The sequence below is a fragment of the Hemibagrus wyckioides genome, linkage group LG13, assembly GCF_019097595.1.
Source record: "Hemibagrus wyckioides isolate EC202008001 linkage group LG13, SWU_Hwy_1.0, whole genome shotgun sequence".
Taxonomy (NCBI): Eukaryota; Metazoa; Chordata; class Actinopteri; order Siluriformes; family Bagridae; genus Hemibagrus; species Hemibagrus wyckioides.
The window spans coordinates 9954833-9980000 of record NC_080722.1 but is presented as its reverse complement, the minus strand read 5'-3'; the positions used below and the strand labels follow the sequence as shown (position 1 = coordinate 9980000).

The 25168-nt window shown below is 39.3% G+C and overlaps 1 protein-coding gene across 11 annotated transcripts in view; it reads left to right on the top strand.

Moving 5' to 3' along the window:
• The window catches only part of nrxn1a (neurexin 1a), a 162590-nt gene that overhangs the window by 125376 nt on the left and 12046 nt on the right, over positions 1-25168 (top strand). For 9 of the 11 annotated variants that reach the window (XM_058406272.1, XM_058406270.1, XM_058406268.1 and 6 more), the window contains 4 exons: positions 5885-6066; positions 16355-16526; positions 20479-20568; positions 21790-22106. In XM_058406272.1, the coding sequence (XP_058262255.1) occupies positions 5885-6066; positions 16355-16526; positions 20479-20568; positions 21790-22106 (761 nt within the window). The remainder of the gene's footprint in view (positions 1-5884; positions 6067-16354; positions 16527-20478; positions 20569-21789; positions 22107-25168) is intronic. The other 2 variants (XM_058406274.1, XM_058406273.1) reach the window with 1 other exon arrangement.

Genomic DNA, 25168 nt, shown 5'->3' with positions numbered 1-25168 from the left:
TATGAATAACATATGAATGATTTTCCAGATCTTCTGCACATGTAAGATGTTCATGCTCCTGCCTACAGAACTCTTGAAGTCTAGTTGGTGTTAAGAGGCTGAAGTCAGCAAACCTTCCCAGCAGTGTGTTTAAGTGTTCGAGTGTGTTGACAGGATTATTGCGGTGAGGAAAAAAGCCCATCACGCTCTGTGCCTGCCGGTCGTAAACACGACGCTTCATTTTAAACCTTCACCTCAAGTCGATGCCCAGCCAGGCAGTGAGAGACAGGAGTCAGATTTACGAGTGTCCAGCACACTCTTTATGCTGATGATAATAGTCAGCAAGCACACACACACACACACACACAGTCATGCTTATATACACACACATACCTCGGGTGGCCAGTGTTTCGCTCAGGCTGCTGTCAGTAATTACCCAGTTGGTCTGGATTTCTCTGGTGTCAGTCTGATAATTGGAGCTGCAGTAATTCCCTTTTTAATGGCCTGTTTATTATTGCGGATGCGTCAATTTTGCATGTTGTGCATTGAAAGTTTAATAAACAAAATTTTTTTTTAAAAAAAAGGCAGGATAGTAATAAGCAAGATAGTAATATTAGATATATTCTGTAATTTTGCATGACAACCACATTTACAGGAGTGTACTGTTTGTACTGATATATTTTTGGTGTATCTGTATTTGTCAGACACCCTTAGACCACCCTTGGGGTGGTGGTAGCTCAAGTGGTAGCTCAAGTGATTAAGGCTCTGGGTTGTTGACCTGAAGATCAGGGTTTAGGCCCCAACACAGCCAAGCTGCCACCATTGGGCCCATGAGCAAGATCCTCAATCCACCCTGCTCCAGGGGTGCAGAAGTGGCAGCTTATGGACCTGGGATTCAATCTTCCAATCACCTCGACCCCTAAGCTACCACATCCCCACACAATGCATTACGTCTAACACTAAAGAGAACCTCAGTATGTTTTGATTTATTCGTCCAAATAGCTTTGGCATTTTGGGGTCTTGAGTTTTCTTGATTCAGACCAATCAAATGTCCTCACAAGATTATCATAAGTTCTTGTCATTATGAAGACAAAGCACCACAGTGGACAGAAAATCACTTGTCAGCAGGATTAGCTAGGACATGCACTACGGTAGATTTGTTTTACGGTGTCCTCTTACTTCTTTACTTCTTTCATCAAACCGACTTCTCATTATGTCACTATTGAGTACTTTTGATTTTACACTAAAACACAGTCTACTACACACGAAAATGCTGCACATAAATTGCTCGGCTTTTATATTTCTGCCGTTCACGTGTAGAGAATAATCATTTGTTCATATAGATTCTGGCCACCCGGTATGGAACTGGTGTTATAGAGTGTGATATTAGCTTGCTCAAGCCTCTAAGCCTCTGGCAACAGAAAAAAAAGGTTTCTTAATTTAATTTTTCAGCACGTAAAACATATTAGGCTTATGATGGGATTCTGGAGGGCCAGGTAATATCTGTCTCATTAGAGTATTGCTCCAAGGCACTAACACACTGTCCTCGTTTCTCTCTCTTTCCCTTCTTCCATTTCTGGATCTCACGTCTACTTCTTGTGATTGACCTTTGAGTGTTGTTGAAGCGTTTCTCCACAAGCAGGGGTCTTTGATAAGTTCTGGACCCAGCTGTGTAGCTGGTCAAGGCGGTGGGACGTTTTTAAGAAGCTAATGGTTTGGTTTGTGCAGAGTCCATGCTTCATTTAACAGCTTTAGAAAATAGACCTCAGAAAAGAGCCTTAACCCCATTAGACTTCAATAGTCATCAATGGGCTTCTTAACCAATTCTGGCATAAGGGTGAAAATTGACCAGAGAAGGAAAGAGAGAAAGAGAAAGGAGAGATAATATGAGGTTGCTGCTGTGGAGCAGCTCCATCATATGAACAGAATGAATTGGACTTTGTCTTTGTCTTTTTAGCCTATTTCTACTTTCCCCACAGGAATAATAAAAATCTACTGTTCCAAAAGGCATGAGTGTATATATAGTATAATGAATGTTAAACTAATACACCAACCAGGCATAACATTATGACCACCTGCCTAATATTGTGTCGGTCCCCCTTTTGTTGCCAAAACAGCCCTGACCCATCGTGCACTGTGTATTCTGACACCTTTCCAGCAGAACCAGCATTAACTTGCAAAATGCGCAACAGTAGCTCATCAGACCACACAGGGCAGCCTTCACTCCCCATGTGCATCAATGAACCTTGGTTGCCCATGACCCTGTCGCCAGGTTCACCACTGTTCCTTGGACCACGTTTGATAGATACTGACCACTGCAGACCGGGAACACCCCACAAGAGCTGCAGTTTTGGAGATGCTCTGATCCAGTCGTCAAGCCATCACAATTTGGTCCTTGTCAAACTCGCTCAAATCCTTACGCTTGTCCATTTTTCCTGCTTCTAACACATCAACTTTGAGGACAAAATGTTCACTTGCTGCTTAATATATCCCACCCACTAACAGGTGCCATGATGAGGAGATCATCAGTGTTATTCACTTCACCTGTCACTGCTCATAATGTTATGCCTGATCAGTGTATACACTGTACACTACTTAATAATCCTGGATGTATGTAGCATGCAAGAACTATCATCTGCGTGTCATGTGCATCAAATTCACCCAAGGATGTATTTCCTTTTTCTCTTCCTCAATCTGCTTCTTCTTGAGGAGTAATGAATTTTTTTCTGCTTCTTTTTGAATGATGCAGTGAAACAGCCCACTAAAACCAACACACGGACCTTAAACTGGATTCATCCGGAACATGTTATTAAAATGAGGTATATGTAGATGGCATAACCAGCAGAAATAGCTAGTTTTCTAGGTTGTTGCAGCAGTTTGAAAGAGGATTTAGGGGAAAATATTGATATTAATATGTTCATTTCTTTATAACTGACACAACAAAGGATTAGAAAAGCAAGTAAAGTGACAAGCTATGTAGCTTTTGTTAACAGCTAACAGTATTTAAGCACAGAGGCAATAGATAGTGTTGTCCAATGTGAAATGTGAAATTGCACAAGATAGAAGTTATTTCAAATAATAACCTAATCAACGTGACACAGATTTTTCTAGTTAACACTATGGAGCGATCCTTCCTCTTGTTGCTAGGTTAGTGTATGGGATACTATCACACACAGGTTTTATGAGGAGAGAGATCTATTTATCTTATTTAAACAGGGAATGATATCTCCTTACATCCCCCGCTCCAAAATGAGCCATAACCTTGGTTATTAAAATGTTGCTGCTTAAACACAGGGCTGTGGAGCAGGGCTTAGTATGGAGGAGTACTGTATACATAGATGTCATTTTACAGCAAATGTAAATAAATAATGAAATAATTTGCATCTAGTTTTGAGTGTGTGTTCATACGGATCTGACACCTCAGCCTCATTAACAAGAAAAGCTCCTTTTTTCCCTTTAACATGAAGAGAGCTGTTTCTGTCAGAGTGCTGTTTCTGGCCTCAGTGAAGAATATGTGGTTTTGTGTCTGTGTGTGAGTGTGTGTGTGTGTGTGTGTGTGGATGTGCAAGAGACCCTGAGGGTGTTTTTGTGGTTGGGGATATGGGCTGAATGCTGACATGGTGTGAAAGGGTCTCATTGAAATGCACACAGACTTTCTGAAAAACAGAGAGTCAACACAAAGAGAGATAAAGCACAAGAGAACAAGTAAAGAAGCGTATCAGGAAATACGACCATCTAAGTCTTAAAAACTTGTTACTATGGCTTTACTGCAGGATGTTAGCACTGCGGAGAGCATCACGGAGCTTCTGGTTTACAAGGAACAGATCTAGAGCCGGGCTGCACAGCTGTTCCTCCTGCTGCAGAGGAGGTGCCGAGTTGAAATGCATCTCACATCGCACAGCTCCAGCCTAACTAGTGGTTTATTCTGTGCTTTTGCCCTCAAGCACCTGGCATGCCATGATTTTTACACATGCTTATTACTATGGAAGTCACGCTGGAGGAAAAGATCTGGTGCAGGCGCTGGACTAATGAGATCAACTCCATTAACAGTAATATACATCATCAGACTCGAATGCAGCTCCTGCTTTTAATCTCTCTCTCTCTCTCTCTCTCTCTCTCTCTCTCTCTGTCAAATCACTCCATCTCTGTCTATGTCTCTCTTTCTGCCTCTTCCAAATATGCTCCATTTCCTGATTCGCTCTCTGTGAAAATCATTGAGAGAATCAGAGGCTCAGTGGCCTGTCTGCATGTGACACTATAATTAGCTCCATCAGGCCATGGCTTGTGCTGAGCAGAAATAGCTGTCTGATCCAAATCTGTGAGTGTGTGTACGTGTATGTGTGTTTATTCATCTCTCCCGCATATTAAAACAGCGCACCGGACCACTTCAATGGCCAGATTGATTGTTGCAGTATGTTGGCTGGTACGGAGGGCAGCTTAAATTAGAACGCTAGATGCTCAATCAGCTCAGTGATTTAGGTGCAGTGCGAATGTGTGTGTGTGTGTGTGTGTGTGTTCACACAACCAGGCTGCATCTTGTCACAGTCATTTCGAACATGCAGGTGTTCCCAAGTGGCACCGGCACCGTGAGGGTCACACGAGGGCTGTAATTATTCCAATCAGGAAACAGCAGGGGCTGTCTGACCCGCTGATGGACTCATCAAGATACTCCCACACTCTGGGCTTTAAAACTGTAATGTGCTGTAAAACACAAATGTATGCACGCACACACACAAAGAGCTTTTTACAGTAACACACCGCACATACACTCAGGCTGTCAGAACGAATATATTTCCTAAGCCTGATAGATAAATGACCACTGCATTGAAATAAAACACTGAGTGCTGAAATAAAATACATGCAATCCATTTACAGCATACTTTAACTATTTATTTTTTTTGTTTGTTTGTTTTCTCATATTTTAACCCCTTAATGTACCAGCTTATAATATAGTAAGCACACTGAAACTAGTAGGAAAGGTACCGAAGAATGATGTTTGTCTGAAACTAATAAAAGAGGTTAATTTTGTGTTTTAAAATGGTTTTAAATGCAAGGAATGATTTGAGTTGCTGTTTTGTTCTGTCTCAAAAACCATACCAGTGACTCTAGAGCATTCTGTGCAGATTCCGTGATACCATGCCATCAATTATGTAGTGAGTTGAGGTGTAGAGAGAGAGGCATGATACTACTTTTTGTGCTCTTTGATACAGGTACTGAAACCTTGAATCTGTATCAGCTTGATTATTGATACACATATCAATACTCTGATGTTTGTTTTTAATCTGAAGCACTTAAAAAAATACAGGAGGAAATACATTTAAAAAAAAAACTCCTTGCACAAAAATCCCATTTATTATTCTCACAAATAAATAATGCTGGTCTATAAAAATGTATAAATATAAAGTTATAAATATATTAAAACAGTTATAACAGAAAAATAAGAAAATAATTTACAGTTAAACAATGTCATTTTTACAATTTTCTATTTCTATTTTTTTTTTCCAAACAAAAATTCTTTGCTGTTATCTTTAGTATTGGATCAGTACCTTTTATTAGTGAGAAAACGTGCCATTTTCAATTGAAAATGAAGAATTGTTGTACGTTGAAGTGTGTTGTAACTAACAGGAATAATTTTGCTTGGTTCTTTGATTATACATGTCATCTGCATTTGGGGTCAAGGACATAATGTGTGCTTTAAGTTGCATATAAAATGATCATGTTATGTCTTGCTTAAAAAAGTCTCGAGTATATTGCTGAAGTTTGCTATGCTTGTGAAAACAATTCACATCATCAAGGTTAAATGCGTCAGAACTCTAAATATCTTAAGATAATAGCAATGCAAATGCTTTTTTTGCGTACATCTGACAAAGCCCATTCTAACAAAGTATAATCTTTCTCTCCACAGCGGGGACTACGTACATATTTGGGCGTGATGGTGGGTTGATTGTGTACACCTGGCCACCCAACGACAGGCCGAGCACGAGGGCGGACCGTCTTGCAGTTGGCTTCAGCACGCAGCAGAAGGACGCAGTGCTGGTCAGAGTGGACAGCTCATCTGGCCTCGGAGACTACTTGCAATTGCAGATAGTGAGTCCTGGATACACAAAAAAAACTAACACACGAATACACTTTTGCAGCAAGGTTGCCAGATTGGATGCACTTTTTACCTCTTCTTCAATGTAAACCAGTCCTGATGTGGAAAATTACAGCTACGGTAACAAAAGCCATCAATGTTTTGTCTTAAGTTGAGTACGGGTAAGATCACTGGCTTCAAATGCACAAGTTTATTTAAACAAAACAAAATCACACAAGATCTCTTCAGGCAGATGATCAGAAAGCATTAGTGCAGATTGTTAGGATGATGATGTTTCAGGTCTCTTCCCACAAGCAGAGAGCAGCTTTATACACAAATGTTCCAGCACTTTCACATTTCTAGCTTGAATAACCAGTGAGTTTTACAGAGGGTGCTCTACTCGGCTCTCTCGCCTTCACACAGCACTTTGATGGAGGCCTGCGTCTCCCCTGGGACACTGGGCTGTGCTCGTTTATTGTGCTTCTCCTCTCTGTCTCTGCACCAGATTATGAGGAGCACAGGGATATGAAGGGAGGAGGATGAGAGGAGAAGTGAAGGAAGAAAAAGATGAGCTGGTGGTAGAATGTTTCTCTCTCTCTCTCTTTTTTTTTGAGCCCACCATTTCTGTAATCATGAAGCACTCCTCGGAACAATCAGCCCTTCTCTCTGTCTTTCTGTCTCTCTCTCTCTCTCTCTCTCTCTCTCTCTCTCCCTCTCTGGAGTGACATCACACTGCATTTTCTCCAGCTGAGCCCTTGTGATTTGTGCAGAATGCAGTCGAGTGCTGGTGGCTGAACACGAGCACAGCTTCAAAGCCTCTGTCTTGCTTACTGCGCTCTCTGATAGCCAGAAGCTAGCTCACTATTATTTCGCCAGCCTGGTCCATGGGCTTTAAATATATTATTGATATATAAATAGTGAAGAGCTAGCATGTTGGCATGTGGAAGAGGTATTCAAGCATTCACAACATATAGCACGTCTCCTCCAAGGCATTTTCAGACCTCTTTTTTTTTTTTTTTTTTTTTTGCTTATGGCTTATTCTGTTCTTTCTCACTGCAGCAATTAAATACTCCATGTATCAGTTTGAGTCAATCCTAAAAACATGTGTTATGTTAGAATTGTTAGAACTGATGTTAGGACTGAAAAATGAGGGGGACTGTTTTTTCACCATTCCAGAGAAGAAGTAAGAGTTATGTCATTTAATATGTATGTACATTAATCATCAGAAAAGGACATATGCATGCATTTAAAGGTCAAAGATAAGACATGGCTTTTTTGCATCCAAACACGGTGTGACTTACAGGAAATGATTAATATACACTGTCAGAAACAAGGTACAAAGCTGTACCTCTTCTTGTGGCTGGCGCAGTCCCTCAAGGTTATATCTGTTGTACCTTTAGTGTGTATCTTTCCACTAGAAATGCATCTCGTGTTCCTTTAAATGTTTTATGAAATGTTCAGGACCTTCAGGGCCACTGTAGAGTGTGAAGCTGTAGTGTGTGTATTATATTAATTCCAAGCTTGAAGCTACATGCTAATAATATTACAACAAATACAGGTGGAGTGTGTGTGTGTGTGTGTGTGAGAGAATCTAAATGCATTGTGAAATCCACTAGCTGTTGATTCGCATAAACGTAGAGATATACTCTGGCTTGCTATTTAAACGTGGCACAGTTTATGACTTTATATTTTTGACAGATATTTTTGATATGCTGAATACTAACCCAGCATGAGGACCTTTTTTTTTTTTGTAAATTCGAAATGACTCACCAAAGCGTAGGAGGGGAAATTAGACGTACCTGCATCATCATTAAGTGCGCTTCCAGCATTACTGACAACGCTGCAAACACCCAGTGTCATTTTTTTTTTACCGTAATTAATTGAAAAGTGCTTTTCCCTGCTGTCTCATTAAGTGTGTTTAGACACCGGTTAGATTAAGGCTGTCAGTATTGACATTAATGGGCCCTGTGGTAATGCAGCTCTATGCTTTGATAAACCTGCCTGAAGGCACAGAGGATATCATTATCCACTGACCGCGTCTGTGAAAGTGAATTAACCCAGGATCACTGACCATGTTAACAAGGAGGCCGTGATGTCTCGATTTTTCACACAGGCAGTGTCACCTCCGCCTTCAGCGATGTGCACGACCCTCAACATTTATGATTGAGTTAATTTAATCCCATCATATCATTATCAGTGAGGCATTAACGTCCGTCATTCTTCACTTTTGATCTTTTATTTATTTATTTATTTATTTATTTTTTTTTCTCTTGCACGGGGTAAGAAAATCTGAGAAAATATTGGAGGAAAAAGTAGACGGAACAAATGGGTGCTTTAGGTGACGACAGCCGTAGGGACGTGGAAACTAAAAGTCACTAAGCCACAAATCTAACTCTGCGGTGAAAATCTGAATGCTTTACAGTGTTTGAAAATGTCATTTAAAAAAAGCACGAGAAGAATTCCTTTACGCCTTAGAAGATAAGCTAATCTTTTGGGGGTCTGGTGTCTAACATATCTTCATAAAAATGATTAAATTAGAAATGTCTGGGACCGAATTCAGTGTTGTTATCTAGTGTACATATAATTCTTGCTCAACACATTAAGAAACATGAAATGAATGCGTCTAAAAATCACGTTTTTGGCAAGTACAGATAGGTGACAGGAAGTATAGCTCAGTTCGATATAGCGCAGTTCTTTCGGCTCTCATATCATCACTGCTTAAATTAACTGCTTACACTTAACAGCTTAAAGAAAAAGGATGAAGAAGAAGAAGAAAGATAGATAGATAGATAGATAGATAGATAGATAGATAGATAGATAGATAGATAGATAGATAGATAGATAGATAGATAGATAGATAGATAGTTATTACAGGTACACAGCAACAAAATGCAGTTTAGCATCTACCAGAAGTGCAAATAGTAGATCTGTGCAGTTAAATATATAAATATATATACAACAAATAAATAATAGCCTGTGGCAGAGAGCCTATGTACAGAAGCTGTTGAGCAAGTAGCAATAAGAAATATAAACATACATAAGAAGGCAATTAAAGAATATGTTCAAGATGTTTGTAAGGCACAATATATCTAATATATAGAATAATTAAAATACCTGTACTGAAAGGAAATCAATAAAAAGACATTGAGTAATAGTTATACATTTAAGTAGTTTTAATATTAGCAGAAATGAACTTATATTAGATATTCAAACACACACACACACACACAGTTCGAATTATATGCCAGATTCTGTGCTCTGACCCAAAGCCAGAACTATCACGTTCTTGATAGTCATAAGATTCACCATTCAGTCAAAAAAGCTGCAAGACAGTAGCGAGACTGAGGGAGGTGTTAAACACATGAAGAGAATTCTAAAGCAAATTTCCAAGCCTAGTTGTTTTAACTTGCCAAGCTGGCACACTCCTGAAAGCCAAATGTTGTGTGTGTGTGTTTGTGTGTGTGTGTGTGTGTGTGTGTGCAGCTAATGAACCCATCAGTCCACTTGAAGATTAATGACAGACAAAGGCTAGCTCAGCAGGAGGACAAACAGTGGCACTGCGAATCTGTGGAAAAGCAGAGCATATGATGGAGAGGAAAGGGGAAATAGGAAAGAGGCAGATGAGAAAATCATGGCACAGTGCTCCAGATTTCCTCAGATAGAAACGAACTGAGAGATGAACAGATGAACATCTGACAAGGATGTGTGTAGAAGTCCTGTGTTACAGTGAGCTCATTGGATCAGGTGAGAAATTACATATCCGAGTCCAGAGTTTCACTTATTTGATTTGTTCTGGGGAATCATCAGCGGTTCTGTGGAGAACTCCGTATCAGTTTCTCTTCGGGAAAAGAAACCTAGGGCATATTTCTTTTGAAAACAAAGTGGAACAACACTCTTATTATATCTCAACACTTTTATTCATTTTTTTGTGACATTTTTAGGACAGCGTCTGCAGTATCAGCAGTCGTCAGGACAGGGGGCTTTGTGGTTAATCAGGATCATGACAAGCTGCATTTTTATGTCTTCGGAATATCAGAAAAATAGAGATCGCTGAGGGAAGAACTGCTTATCAGTGCTATAAAGTAAATTGTTTCAGGAACTATTAACATTAACAGCATTTGGCAGACGCCCTTATCCAGGGTGACTTACAGTTTATCTCATTTTGTACAACTGAGGGTTAAGGGCCTTGCTCAGGGGTCCAGCTTGGTGGACTGGGGATTTGAACTTAACCACTATGCTACCACATTCCCCAGTTATTATATTAAATGACATTAAACGTGGCTATAAATGTATAAAAAGCATAACGCACCAGCAGTAAGGCAAATCGTTGTGGTATAAAAGGGCCAACATTTTACAACGGTCTTAAACATTTTAGGACGTGTGTGTGTGTGTGTGTGTGTGTACTTTGTGGTGGTAAGTATAACACATAATAACATAATACAGGCAAAATTAGACAATGTCAAGCCAACACACCATGCCTCCTCTTTCCCCTCTTCCTCCTCCTCCTCCTGCTCCTGGGGCAATAACACTTGCCTGTGTTCACCTCTAACTCAGATTTTAAAAATCCCCTTTTTCCTGAAGAATGAAATGAAACTGCGGCACTGACCACTGTCTCCCAACTCAAATGAATTCCACTCAAAGGGTTTAATCATAAAAAGCTAGTTTAGCACAATTTTAATTTCCTCCCATGGACAGAAGCCCAGTTTGGACAGTTACCAATTTCTACCATTCCCCCAGCTCTATCCATCGCTTTTGAGGCTGTGGAATAAAAACATCAGAGTGGAACTAAAACTAGGGTGCAAACATGACTGTAATGAACAATAAAGTCATCGTTTAAACTGTTGCTTGTGGAAAGTGAAAAACATTGTGTGAAACTTGGTGTTTGTGTTACAGTATTTAACAAGTGGTCAGTTTAGAGCTAAAGCATCAACAAGATCTGACTTTTAAAGTCTAATGACAGGTGGATGGGGAAAAAAACATCAGTCTGCTAGTACATCCGTCTGGGTACAAAGTTGTGGAAGAGACCGATAGGAAAGTGCTTTAAGAGATTTCATCTCTATTCAGCCTGCTGCTTGCTCTCAGAGAATGGGAGATGAGTGCTGGAGGGACAGACAATGAGAACACGTCTCAATAGCTTCCGGAAATTCTGTCTGGTTTTGGGAGTTAAGAGGAAGTGAGGCCAAGTGTTATTCTCAGAGGATCCAAAACAGAAATCTTAACTTGTATGGTCTAGATCTAGTTCTCATAAAGACATAAATTTGGTGTGTGAGTGAGTGAGTGAGTGAGTGAGTGAGTGAGAGTGTGTGTGTATGTGTGTGAGAGAGGGTGAGAGAGAGAGAGACAATGGCTGAGTTAGAGAGTGTGTGTGTGTGAGTGTATGAGAGAGACAGAGAGAGAGAGTTTGTGTGTGGTTTTACTTAGCACATATTCTGCACACACAGCACAGTAGTTTCTAGTCTCACCCCCAGACATGCAGACTCAATACATTATGGCGCATTCATTATGGAGAGTGTCGTATATGATTGTGTTATTTTAATATCGCCCACTATTTATTTATGAAAGCACGTATCGCTTGTCTTTGTGTTTGGTCCAATTAAACACTCTCCCTAGGCATTAGCCCTAGGCATTAGCCTGAGTGTTGCAGAGAGCCTCTTCATGTAAAATGGCTGAGGTTTCACAGTTGCTCTGGCTCATTTGGGCTGAATGCCATGGCTCCTCAGCAGTGCGCATACTTACACACACACATACATACACACACACACACACACTGTCACATTCCAGCAGCTACAGCCTGCACCATGCACTAAATGAGACACATCATTAGTGGATCCTGAAGCAACACTATATCAGCTCTTCGGGATTTGGCGACTGTGTGGCTTTGTGTGTTATAGGATATGTTTGTGTGTGTGTGTGTGTAAGCATAATAATAATAATAATAATAATAATAATACTACAAGAATAACTCATTGTTATTTTGCATCTATTGATTAACACCAATTATCCCAAACGAAGAAATCCAAAACAATTATATCACAAATGCATTATTGTGCCTTGAGCATAATTATTCGTCTGAATAATAACACAAACATTGAATGGATGCTGCAGTTTTGTGACGATCGTGTAATCAGACCCGCTTTACACTCAACTCTTTCACGCTCATTGTAATCTCTGCTTTCACATGTTGAGAACAATTGCCTCATTTTGTTTTTGGCACCAGAAGATTGTTGCCATTCACGTTGAGTTAAAATGCTCCATCAGTCAGGGTGGCGCTGTGGTTGTCCCCTAATTGCCTAGGAGAAATCTCTGAAAAAGAAAACTCTGGAGGCTGCATTCAAACCAAAATTCATTATACACACATGGTTGTGTTTGTGTGTGTGTGTGTGTGTTTGCACGGAATCCTTGGAATCAACAACAGAAAACACATTTCAAACAATATACAATGTGCAGCATACAACACACAAGCACATGATTTGCATGGATTTAGAAGATATTCAGTAATTTGTAGTGAATGAGTTGAATATAAGTAAAGCGCAGTAGGCTGAGGGATTAAGCTGTGTTTAGATGAGCTCAGATTTTCAGTATCAGTGCTGACCTGAGGCCAGGGTTTGTTCAGACAACGACAAACCTTTTTTTTAAAAGCAGACAGCGATCGCGCCAGCTCGAGAGATGAATAATTACAGAAACAGATATGAGTCTGTACAAAGTCTATACGAAGACAACAACATTATGGGAGGTAATTTTAGCTTTGAGATCAAATTTTACCCAGAAATCATTCACCGCCTAGAGAGGACACAGAGACGTGGGTGTGGGGGTGAAATATAAAATAAGCTTATTTGATCGAAATATTTGCGGTCAAAAGTTTTATTATATGAGGCCAGCCTGGTTCAAGACAATGAAATATAAAATAACAGATGAATATACTCGCTGTTTTATTAACTATTTAATTCAAGGGTTTAGCTGAAAGCATGCAGTGGTAGCTCAAGTGGTTAAAGCTTTGGGTTTTTGACTGGATGATTGGGTTTCTAGCCCAAGCTGCCACCTTTGGGGCCTTAAGCAAGGCCCCCAACCCCACCTCCTGCTTCAGGGATGCTGTATCATGGCTGACCCTGTGCTCTGACCCCAACCCTCCAAGGATGGGATATGAGAAGAAAGAATTTCACTGTGCAGTAAAGTATATGTGACAAATAAAGGCTACTTAAGTTTTGTTAGCATTACAGTCATTCAATTCATGATTTATTTTATTTGTATAGCACTTTCAACAATGGACAGTGTCACAAAGCAGCTTTAAAGAAATCTATAAATGGATAATATAAATTGATATTTAACCCTAATGAGCAAGCCAGTGGCAAAAGTGCTAAGGAAAAACTCAAAACTGAACCCATCCTCATCTGAGTGGCACCTGATAGTGTGATTATAATCATGCCCTTTCTGTTTGGTCAAGTCCAGTTGTGTAACCAATTATTATTAACTAAAATGATCAATGTAGCTCTTATTATTTAGTCATTGCACTTATCAGTGATTCTGCTTTTTTTTCACAAAAACAAACTAAAGTTGCTCAAGGTAATGTCATTTTGATGCTTGAAGCAAACTAGTATAGGGATTAGGAATTGATTTTAAGACTTTTTTGTGAAAAAGGAAAATAATGAAACAGTTCCTAAACCAGCACCAGGGTCTCACCGGTGAAAAAAATGGCCATCGGTGGAACATATTCATTATAATCAATTTATTATTTACTTTATGCTTCATTTACAGAACACCACACAGTGAAGTGTACAACCCAGAGCATTTATTGTTTCATAGTAATTTGGGCTTTGGTGTCATGGCTCATTTACTCTATCCTCTCTTGCGTCTTTTGCCTCAAAGGCATTCATGTTGGAGCTTTTTAAGTGGAGTGTGTCTAATCCGGGACACTATTACGCATGGGACAGAATGTAGGACAGAGACACTACCACAGTGGTACATGTATCTCTTAAACTGTGGCCTCCTACATGCTTCCTGTGATTAAACCCGCTTCGAAGTCAAAGGGGATGAAAATTATTGCCCCTGTCCATGCTCTGTTGTAGCCCATTGCTCTTATTTGCTTATTGCCTGAGAACGGAGAGACGGTGGAGTTGCATTGTATCTGGCCATTGCGCACACTTTCTTTTCTATCATCGCTGTCAGATTCACTTTAGTATTATTTCCTTTATCTTTTTCCCTTTTTCAATTTTTTCTTTCTATAAGTCCTTTCCTTCCCGCCAGAACAACGTCAAGGAGCCTTTATAGAAGGGCCGCTGGGTTGAGGTCATCTTCTTGTCCAGAGTGGATGGTGAAAGGGAGGTCAGTCTCCCATTTAGCGCGGAGCATTGCATGTCACGGCTCATCAGAGCACAACCTTTTTCTCCCACATCACTTCACAGGGCAAAAAAAAAAAGCAAAAATGGGCAGAAGGAGAGAAATTGGTCAGGGAGGAATGTTATTAGAGAGAGAGGACGAGGTGATGAGGGTGAAGTGCAGGCATCGTCGTATTGACACCGGCTATAAGGAAAGGGTACGGCTAACAGGCACTGTGGCCTCATTATGGCTGTGAGGAACATTCTGCCCAAGCCATGGCAAGAACATGAGCTGCTGAGTTTAGATCTCTAGACAGTCAGAAGAGCCATGTCTCTCTTCTCTTGGGGAAAGTAATGAATGAACTCTGGTGTCAGGCTTTGCCCTGTTAGAAAGGTGTGGATGAGTCACGAATAGAATTTCTTCTCATCTCCTTGGCTCATATTTCATTTGATTATTTACACCTGACGAAGCAGGGGAGAATATTCAGTAGCCTGTCAACTTCCTGACTAACATCTGCCTCATTCTCTCTCCCTAGAACTGGAGCAAGCGCCGTCGGTTGAATGCTAGTTGTAGTGACAGTTTCAACAATAGCGCAAGCGTGTATGTGTTAGGGGTCTGAGTGGGGTCGGATAAAAACGCTTTCTGACACTTTACTTACAAAAACAAACAGCAAGCAGTGCGCATGCAAATAGAGCAATTATGGCAAGAGGGCAGCTTTGTATACATGAACACTGCTGTGCATGTTTGCGTCTCCGGTAAGCTGTGATGACAGCAGGCCAGTACATTACATGTTTGGTGAATTAATTAGATATGTCTCCTCTTTTTTTTTTTTTAACTGGTTTCCATGGAACTGATGGAAGTGAAATCACCCTACTCTGCTTTATCACTGTTTGACTGAGCAGTAATTAATATTTGAGGCCATCTAGTGGTGTAGATGTGTATCACATTGTTTTCTGCACATTAATAGTCCCTGACAAGAATCAGCATTAACATGGCAGCAGAAACAAAGTGCCAAATTATGTTCCATACCAGCGAGCCTCCGATTAATCCGAGTGACCAGGCTGCTGCTGTACAGGTTTTCAAAAGATGGATCCTATTCATTGTACATATTTCATCTGTGTCTTTTGAATAAAAGTTAGTGTCTTCATGTTGTTTATTAACATCACGCCTCACGTTTATTACTCTGAAATGCTCCCCGGCATGAACTAAGTGAATAAGATGGTCCTCTCACACATCAAAGCTTCCATCTTTCCCTGTCTTGCGTGCAACCTTAAATTTATAAAATGCCAAGCTAAACCAAGCAGAAAATCAAGAAATAATTCCTTCAGCATCCTCGTTTGACCCCCTCATTAACATCTGACCATCTCATTAACTCGGGTGAGACAGGAGTTTGAGTATTAAGCAGGTTTTTTTTTTACACACGCGGTGTATCAATTCATGCAGCATCCTTATCTTCTGAATACAATAATGCCATCAAGAATAAGGGTGCATAAATACAAGTGGAAAAATACATCTTAATTTCTCCATTGTCATGCATTTCCTTGGCGTAATAACCTAATTAAAATAGAAACCGGAGAGATTAACTTATGAAATATAAATGCTGCTATTTGAGAGTCCATTATAGTGTCAGTAAATCTTTTTGATGCATTGTGCTTCCAGATAAATTACACATGGACCAATAAATTCTGCTTTTGTTTTTGTGTTGAGTTAATGAGTTTAGTTACAGTGTTTTGTTTGTTTCTTTTTTAATATAAAGCGTAGCTACACATCACTGGATGGGTTTAAGAAGAACAAATAATCGTTGTTTTTGAATTAATATTTATGCAGAACTCTGGTATGTTAGTGATCACTTTGGTTACATTTGCATGCTAAAATAATCCTCTGAAAAGTGAGTTAATTATGTGTACTGGAGAACAGAGAGCAATGCTGCGGGATAGAACGTTGTCTACATATTTTCATGTTTCCCTCTCTCTCTCTCATTTTGCACAGGACAAAGGCAATATCAGAGTGGTGTTCAATGTGGGCACAGATGACATAAATATTGAAGAAACCTCAAAGTTTGTAAATGATGGAAAGTACCACATAGTTCGCTTTACAAGGAGTGGTGGTAATGCCACTTTGCAGGTGGACGATCTGCCAGTCATTGAGCGATATCCAACAGGTAAGCTCCTCCCACATCCTCTTATGCACTCTCTCTCTCTTTGTCTCTATCTCTCTCTTTCTCTCTCTCTTTCTCACACACACACACACACACACACAGACATTCACAATATCAATAATAAAGGCTGTCGGAGCTTTGGACCAGACTTTCAATTGCAGGGTTAAGGACAAAATTTCTTTTTGTCTGTGGTTGTTCTTTCTCTCAGGTCTGAAATGGTAACCCTGCTATCCTTTTTAAATGTCAGCAGTGATGATGGCTGGAGGGATGGGAAGAGGGGGGTTATAAGGCTGAAAATGTCAAAGAACAGGTTATCCAATTCAGTAGCCTCACAGACGGCTGGGAAAAAAAAGCCCTGACAAAAGCTTAACTAGAGATCAGAGATGAGGAATAATCCTATTGCTCTCGTTTGTCAATCACAATGAAAAGGGAACTGTTTGTTTCCAGTTAATAGCGAGCTTTTTTTCATAGATATCACTTCCATTATGCAGATGATTTTGAATGCAGACTTCAAGCATGTCCTCAATTATGCTCGTCTTTGGCGAGTACTGGGAGAGGGGAGAAAAGTGACAAAATCAGATTCGGTTTGCGCCGCATCAGTGTGACGGCCAACCTGTCCTTTACATTCCTCCAGTCTGATTTTTCGTGTCACTTCCCGAACACGTTCGAAAATCTGACTTGCAAAATCATTAAATCCCGTATCTTAAGTTTATCATTAAAATTTATCATCGTACCCTAAGGTAAAGACAAATCATGCAATCATTAAGGCTTTAGATGTGAGCCTCTACCCAAATCCTCGATCAGATTTGGCATTCATATGAAAGGAACATAACAGGATTACTCTAATCCATGGTCAGACATTTTGTATTTCGAGCAGTTCAGGCAGGCTAACTAAAAGCACCAGACTTTCTCACGTTTACATCATCCAGCATGCAGTGGCACAGGGTTGCTATTGTGAAGCACCGTGCTAGTCTGTCACATGCACCGAATAAGGTACATAAAGTACAATGAACATGGAGGAGAGGAAACAAGGAGGAGCGGCTGAAATTCGGAAAAGACAGATACAGGATTTATTTCTGTCGTTATCCTTTATTCTTAAAATTACCGAATCTAAACAATTTCCCCAAACAGCTGTCAGTCAGTCAAGAAGATAATCGGAGATCATGTTCATGTGGATCTGTTCAGATCTGATATTTTGGTGAATTTAGAGAAGGAAAAATGAGCCCCATGAATCAGTGTCTGAATGCTAATTAACACAGCGTCAGAGACGGCAGGAGCAAAACTTTTCTCCAATCCAAAAAAAGCCCATGATGATTCCATTTAATCAGAGCTTGATTGACGCTGCTTTGCAGGAAAGGGCTGATAAACTAACCCGAATTTGAATTAACTACAAGAATGATAATGACAATGTGTTTCGCCTCAATCAGCTATTAGGATTTTTTTTTTTTTTTTTTTGTTCCTAAAACAGTATTCGTGTTTTCTCATTTATTCTGACACGCTGTACACTTATTGTGAATTTGAAGCAGGAAATGATTAGGTTAGTCCGCTATGGGTAGAGGTATATGTGAGGTAGTTTACCGTGTGTAGACTCCTCATTTACTCTTCATTTACTTTACATAGCTTCAATCATATCCATAATGAATCAGTAAAACATCCAGATTGCTGTGTTAATTATATATGGTGTCTTTTTGAGATAATTCACTAACACTATACTCAAAGACAGTGTTCATAGGACTGTGTGATACATGCATAAGCCTTTCATAACGCTTGTAGATGTAGAACATGCTGAGTGTTGTAGCTCTGCCGGGAACTTAACGCCAGCTGCAGGGTCATCAACCAGGAGTCAGGAGCAGCTCAGTGAAACATCACTGAATTTCCACCCCTTTAATCCTGGGATATAGTCATTGGTCAGCGATCAGGAGCTCTCTGTCACCCCCTGCAGCTGACCACAGTAGTCCCTTACTTTGGAATTTCCGCCTGAAATTTTTCCCGCAGCCTTTGTGAGACACATTTACGTAACAGCTCTACTCGCTTGGTCAATAGCTTCAGTCGTCTTTTCTGTTACTTCACTCTGTTCCCTTTGTACTAATAAACTGTAAATCAGCCTAATCGTTTAAAAAGATTTTGATGTCAAGGTGACATAACGCCCGGGTCTTGTAACAGATTTCCGTTGCCATTAGGTTGTGTTTGTGGCACTTTCATGGCTGACCTACTTTAAAATGTCATGACTGATTTTTGGATGATGTAACAGAGTTATGTAAAATACTACGGCAAACTACGACCATGGCTAGACGCTGTAATGACATATATTTATGTTTACTTTGTTCCTTAAACACAACTCAGTAACTCATAATAACAGAATTTTCCTAGTTTAGCGTTGATCGTCTCTTAGATACTGTGAAAAAATGAAGCAGCATATAAAAATAAAATGTATTCCATAATACCAGAAGTACACATAATAGTGTTCTAGGGTAAGCCTAGGAAGTGTCGTAACACTATATTTGTTATTTGACTCTAAAACTGACAAAGCTTTATGTCTTTATGACAACAGGCACTCTTATAAAGGCTTATGTTAGTGTCATGTAGCCATATGAACTTAAAACTTTAATCAAGCATATATTTATATATATATTATATCATTGGGTGTTATAACAGTGATTCTGTTATCACATTCATGCCATACTCAGCTGAACCAGTGACTATAGAGCTCATAAAGTGCTACAGTGGCTTTTTAAAAAACAAAAAACAAAAAACCTTTTACATAATTATTATGATAACAGCAATGAACATTTACTGATTTTTGGTTGCTGCTGACATGCAGAACTCACAATCAATATTCCACAATCACAATCAATATTTTATTTTTAGGACTCACAACTCGTCAGGTTTCCCTTTTTTCTTTTGCGAGACGGAGTATAGGAGTAGCAATTACATGCGGGCTGTAATGGAAGTGAAGTAAATGTTTTCGTCTGAGCCGAATCCCAGAGAGCAATAACTAGCTGACACATTGTTGTGTGTATAAAAGCAAAACCTGTCAATCTTGCAGCATGGTGTGGCATACAGATATCCACATGTGAGAACAGTTCATTCCCAGGTGACAACGCAGCTTTGTCTGTTATTGTTAAAGGATTTGGGATTAGAAAGAAGAAAAAAAAAAATAAAAATAGATGTATTCCTGTGATGAATCTCTGAGGACAAAGCTTTTGTCAACACCAATTCTCCAATTCACAAATATGTTCTGCTGAAAACTGACTGATAACATTTTCATTGTTTTAACTCTGATTATTTCCCTGCTGCCTATATTCTGGTGTGTTTTTTGCTGATATTTTTCTTGCTGTCTTTTTTGCTGTCTAAATGTGTTGTTTTTTAATTAGAGTGAGATTTTATTGTAACGTAAATGAATGAAAATCTTTGCTTTTAGCTAGCAGTTGTGTTACTAAAATCTAATTGGCTTTCCAAAAGGTTGAACGTCACTGCAGTGGCGATGTCTAGGTTAAAATGAGCAGTGTATAACTAGATGAAAAATCTGCTAAAAAAAAAAAAAAGAAAAGAAAAGAAAAGAAAAGAAAAAGAAAAGAAAAGAAAAAAAAGATGAAGAAGAAGAAGAAAAAAAAGAAAAAAAAAAGATTTAAAAGGATTATCATTTTGTAAATGTATTTTGTAAATGAGTGACATTGTATTTAAACTTTTGCTTTTTGCTTGTTTTCTCATAACCGTAAGAGAGTAGGTGAATATTTAACATATATTGCACTATTTATCATAATATAGGGATAATTTGTTGGCTTAAATAATAAAAGTTAATTGACTGATTGAAAAGCTTTATCAGTGTTATGTATGTAATCTTGATGTACCAAATTTTCAAACCAAAAAATTAGATAGTTGAGGCAGTTTGTTCACGGTTTTAATCTTTCACCTTTCAGATTTTAACAATGAAATGTCTGTTTAAACTTTAAAGGCAACATTGATAACGAACGCCTGGCGATTGCTAGACAGCGAATCCCATATCGGCTCGGTCGAGTAGTTGACGAATGGCTACTCGACAAAGGTAAAAACATTGATTAAAACTTTAAATAAAAGATAATTTCATCATAAGCAAGTGATATACTGCACAAATAATAAACCATCTAAAACATAAATCCCCTGTATAACAAATTTTAAAACTTTAAACCAATGTAGTCTGTAATATTTGCATTGTACAGTAGAATAATGTGTGTTTATTTACTGCATATGTAATCAGTTTTACCTGGCAATTACAGGTTAAAGGGACTGGTAATATACTGATAATAAAGTTAGTTCAATCATTAAAATTATATCTATATACTGTATCATTAAAATACTTAAATAATGTTTACAAATGTAAAACTATAAATCAGCAGTTAAAGTACTTGTTTTTACATTTTCAATTCGTAGTGATGACAATGATGTTTTAATTCATTTATGTACATTTATTTTATGCTAAACGTATTGCTTTTTTGGAAACTGCTAAAGTGCAGAGATTAAAAATCAAAGCAAATGCATCTTAAATAGCTTCAATGATTATTGGCATCAGATATGAAGTCCCTTTAACAAGCAAATTAAACCCATAAGAAAGGAAAAGACTTCTGAGTGCATGCTGTAATGTATGTAATAAATTGAAATGTTCAGAGTGATTGATTTTGAACTTTGCTTGTTTCTTTGTTTTTCTTTTTTAATGAAGTTATTATCATGATGAATGGTTTATGTGTCATGTAGTTGTAAAGCCATCCCACATGCGCCTTATTTCAGTCTAATTAATTTAAATTGCCACTGCCCTTGCTGAAAGGCAATCTCATCAGCAGCGAAGTTTTGCTCACGAACTGTGAAAACAAATCATTTCCATCTGTATCTCCTTGCTTCTGCCTGTTACTTTCACAAACTGAGGGTGAATATTTTACCACCCAAAAGCATTTGATTGTCCTTTTAGCAAAGCTCCATTGATTACTCGGGAGCCAATTTCTTCATCGTCTCCATTTGTTTGCATTGTCTACAGCAGCCCATTAAATCAGAGTCGATAAATTACTGGTGTTGCTGTTAGCATTAGAATAACTTATTGCTTCCATGCTTTCTCAGGAAGAATAAGGACACTTTTGTCGTGTGTTCCATTGTCAGCTTCCATCACTCCTAAGTGTGCATGTGTGTGTGTGAGAGAGAGAGACATAGAATGTGTGTTTGTGTATGTCTGTGTGCACTTATAGGGTGAGCGAGCTCTTGAACACTCCTGTATTTGTGTAACGTTGTCCATTGGCAGGTCGGCAGCTCACCATCTTCAACAGCCAGACTACCATAAAGATCGGTGGTGGCGAAAGAGGCAGTCGGCCATTTCAAGGCCAGCTGTCTGGCCTCTACTACAACGGCCTCAAAGTTCTCAACATGGCTGCCGAGGGTGAACCCAATGTGCGCGTGGAGGGCAGCGCCCGTCTGGTTGGTGACTTGCCCTCCTCGTCCATCACACCCCAGTCCAGTGCCTCTGCCTCGGGCAACCGCTCTGAAGCCTCGCCCTCACTGACGGACATCACCACCACCACGGCGTCCAACCGACAGGGCAAGCAGACCACTACGCCACAGGTCAGTCAGCATCCTGTGTCTCAAGGCTGTGGTCATGGTTTTTACTGAAAGCATTGGCAATCATATATTTATACATTATATACAGAGTCTAAACATATAAAAGAACAGGATGGCTGGTGGCACAGGGAGTAAACACAGTCCCTGATCTTGAGATACCGTCTGTGTAGAGTTTCACATGTTCTTTCACATGCTCACGTGTGGGTTTCTCCCAGGTTTGTCAGTTTAATCCTACTGTTAAAAACATGCAGGTAGGTGGATTGGATATGTTAAATTTCCCCTTGCTTTTAATTTGTCTCTACACACACACACTCACACACACATACACACACACAGGCAATGGACTGTCATCCATTCTGAATTCTCTTGCCTTGCTCCTTGTGTTACCGTGACAGTCTCTGAAACCCCAGTGACACTGGCCGGTATAATGTCATTAGTAAATATTAATGAATGAATGAATTAAAAAAACATCAGTGATCTAACAGCATATTACACAATAGGCTTTTCTGTTTATCTTCTGACATGACCAAATATGGGTTAATTGACAACAAATGGTTCCTGTAGACTTAAATATTTTTGGGATGCCAATACATGTGCCACATACTGTGTTTATGAGGAAAGAAAATACTGTTGATTTCTTACAAGAATAATAATATCGTTCAAAGTAATCCGTGTGTTCAGTTGTTTGAATGGAAAATTCATGTGATGTTTATTCTATTCTATTGTTTTTGTCCAGTCTCTTGAAGAGCACCAATAATTCTGGAGTTGACTGTATAGATTATCCATATGAATGATGGATAGGTAGATGGACGGCTCCAGCTTTACTTGAGATCATCCCTTACTGGGGGAATCTGTTGAATTGAATAGAATAGCTGTAGGAGGATTATAGGTTGTGGATGAAGTGAATTGTTTAGGCTTCACCAAAGCTAGCCTTTTTTTCTGTAAAGTGATTCATGGTCTTCTGCTCGGCTAGCAGTGATAGGGAGAGAAACAGAGGGGTCAGCGGGAGATCGGACAGTGAATATATGAGGTAAAGTCACATAAAGAGAAATGGGGGGAGAATCGTTCAGAGGTGTGAACAGCTTTTCTCTTTTATTGGTCTTAGAGGTCTGCTCTCTCTATATGTCTCTTTATAATTTTCCTTATTGCACTGCCCCTCTCTCTCTGTGTCCCTCTCTCTTCCATCTCTCTGCCCCTCTCCCACCCCTCCTCTCTGTCTCTCTCTCTGGTGTGGTGGGTGTTGTATGAGGCATCATTCAGGCGTTGACAGTGAACCCTAATTGCCGTTCTGTAATTACATATCAGTGCTGGAGGGCTGAGCAGGCTGATTGACAGGCCTGCTGAGGCCAGGCCAAGCTGATGGGCTTGTCTCCTCATGCGTGATGCCACGTACCGTGATTCAGCCTCCATGACAATGAAATCATAATTTGCTGTGGTTAAAACTAATTCCAGGGCTTATGTATTAAATTACCTCTTGGCTCAAAGGCACCCCAGGCACGTTGTGTGAAATTGTTGGTTATACAATAGCGGATATTGTTTGACCTGTCGCAGCTAAGATGTAATGCCAGCTTATCGCAGCCTGATCTGAGCAGATCCTAATACAAAATGGTGGGCACACCGCCATGCACACAGGAGAATGTGATGTGGTTGCCATGGAAATGTACAACTCCACTTCCCTTAACGCTACAGAGTCTACATTCTCCATTCTCACTCTGTTTTCTTTTTCCCTCTCTCTCTCTCTCTCTCTCTCTCTCTCTCTCCCACCTTCTCTCTCTCTCTCTCTCTCCTAAAGCAACCACTTCATTTAGGAAATATCTAATGCAGTAACTGTGCTTAAATGTTTAATCAGTGACGAGGGCTATAGAAAGACGGGTCGCATGTGAGCCGTGTGTTCTCAGACAGATGCTGATTACAGATGTGTATAGTTTCCATTTAAGTACAAGAGCTCTTAGTAATCACTACTAATGTCTTGTCTTGTCTTCGCTGTCCTCTCTTAGCGCATGTCCATGTTCTCATCAGACAGAAAATTTAAATCAGAGCATAAAGAGCATTGAAATCTGGAGTTGTGTTGGAATGGATATGCATTAAAAAGGGCTAGGGAAATGACAAGCATTAAATACCTGTGAGCTTTATTATTTCTTTTAACACACTCCTAATCATTCATAAACAAACCTCATTTGCATATTGACCTGTACGAGTATGAGTATGAGTAAACATGTTTGTATGAGTAAACACATTTGTCACAATTATGGCTTACCACCTTGTTAAAAAATCGAAATTGTATTTCCACCACAATGAGACGGCCTCTTGTAACAATGTGCAACATTGAAGAAAATTACTGTGCGCACTTCACCATCTCCCCTGCAGTGCTACTTGGAGGTCAGGCATCAACAAATCTGGAACGGCTCTCTAGAGTAACGCATACATATAAAATCATTCCAGGAGATCTTTCTATTTCTCGGCTTGCTCAAGCTCATTTTATATAAAACTAATAAACCCCTGTGGTATTTAGTCTTGCTTAGATTGCGTTTGATATAAATGACTAATGGACAAAAGGTCTACTGGGTTTCATAATGTAGAATAATCAGATTGTGGGTATAATGCTGCATACTACACTACAGTCAGTGAAGTTTCAGTATCTACAGGGCGGTATATTCTCAATACTGCAACCAGAGGTAAGTGAGTTAATAATCAAACTATATAGGAAAATCCTTTTTAAATAAATATCGTTAGTGGATTAATCCAGATTAGTCAACCATAAACGTGAGTGTTAATGGAAGTGCACATGATAACAAAATAAATCAAAGAAGAAATGAAATCAAAGCATAATGAAGTAATGAAGTGACAAACGATAGATAGATAGATAGATAGATAGATAGATAGATAGATAGATAGATAGATAGATAGATAGATAGATAGATAGATAGACAAATGTGGGGGGGGGTGTTTTAGGAAAATAATCAACATCTGGGTACAATTAGCAGATAACAGATGTGGTTACTGATACAACCTTAAAGTTGATTATTATCCAATTATTTTTAGGATTTCTTCCTTTTATGCTACGG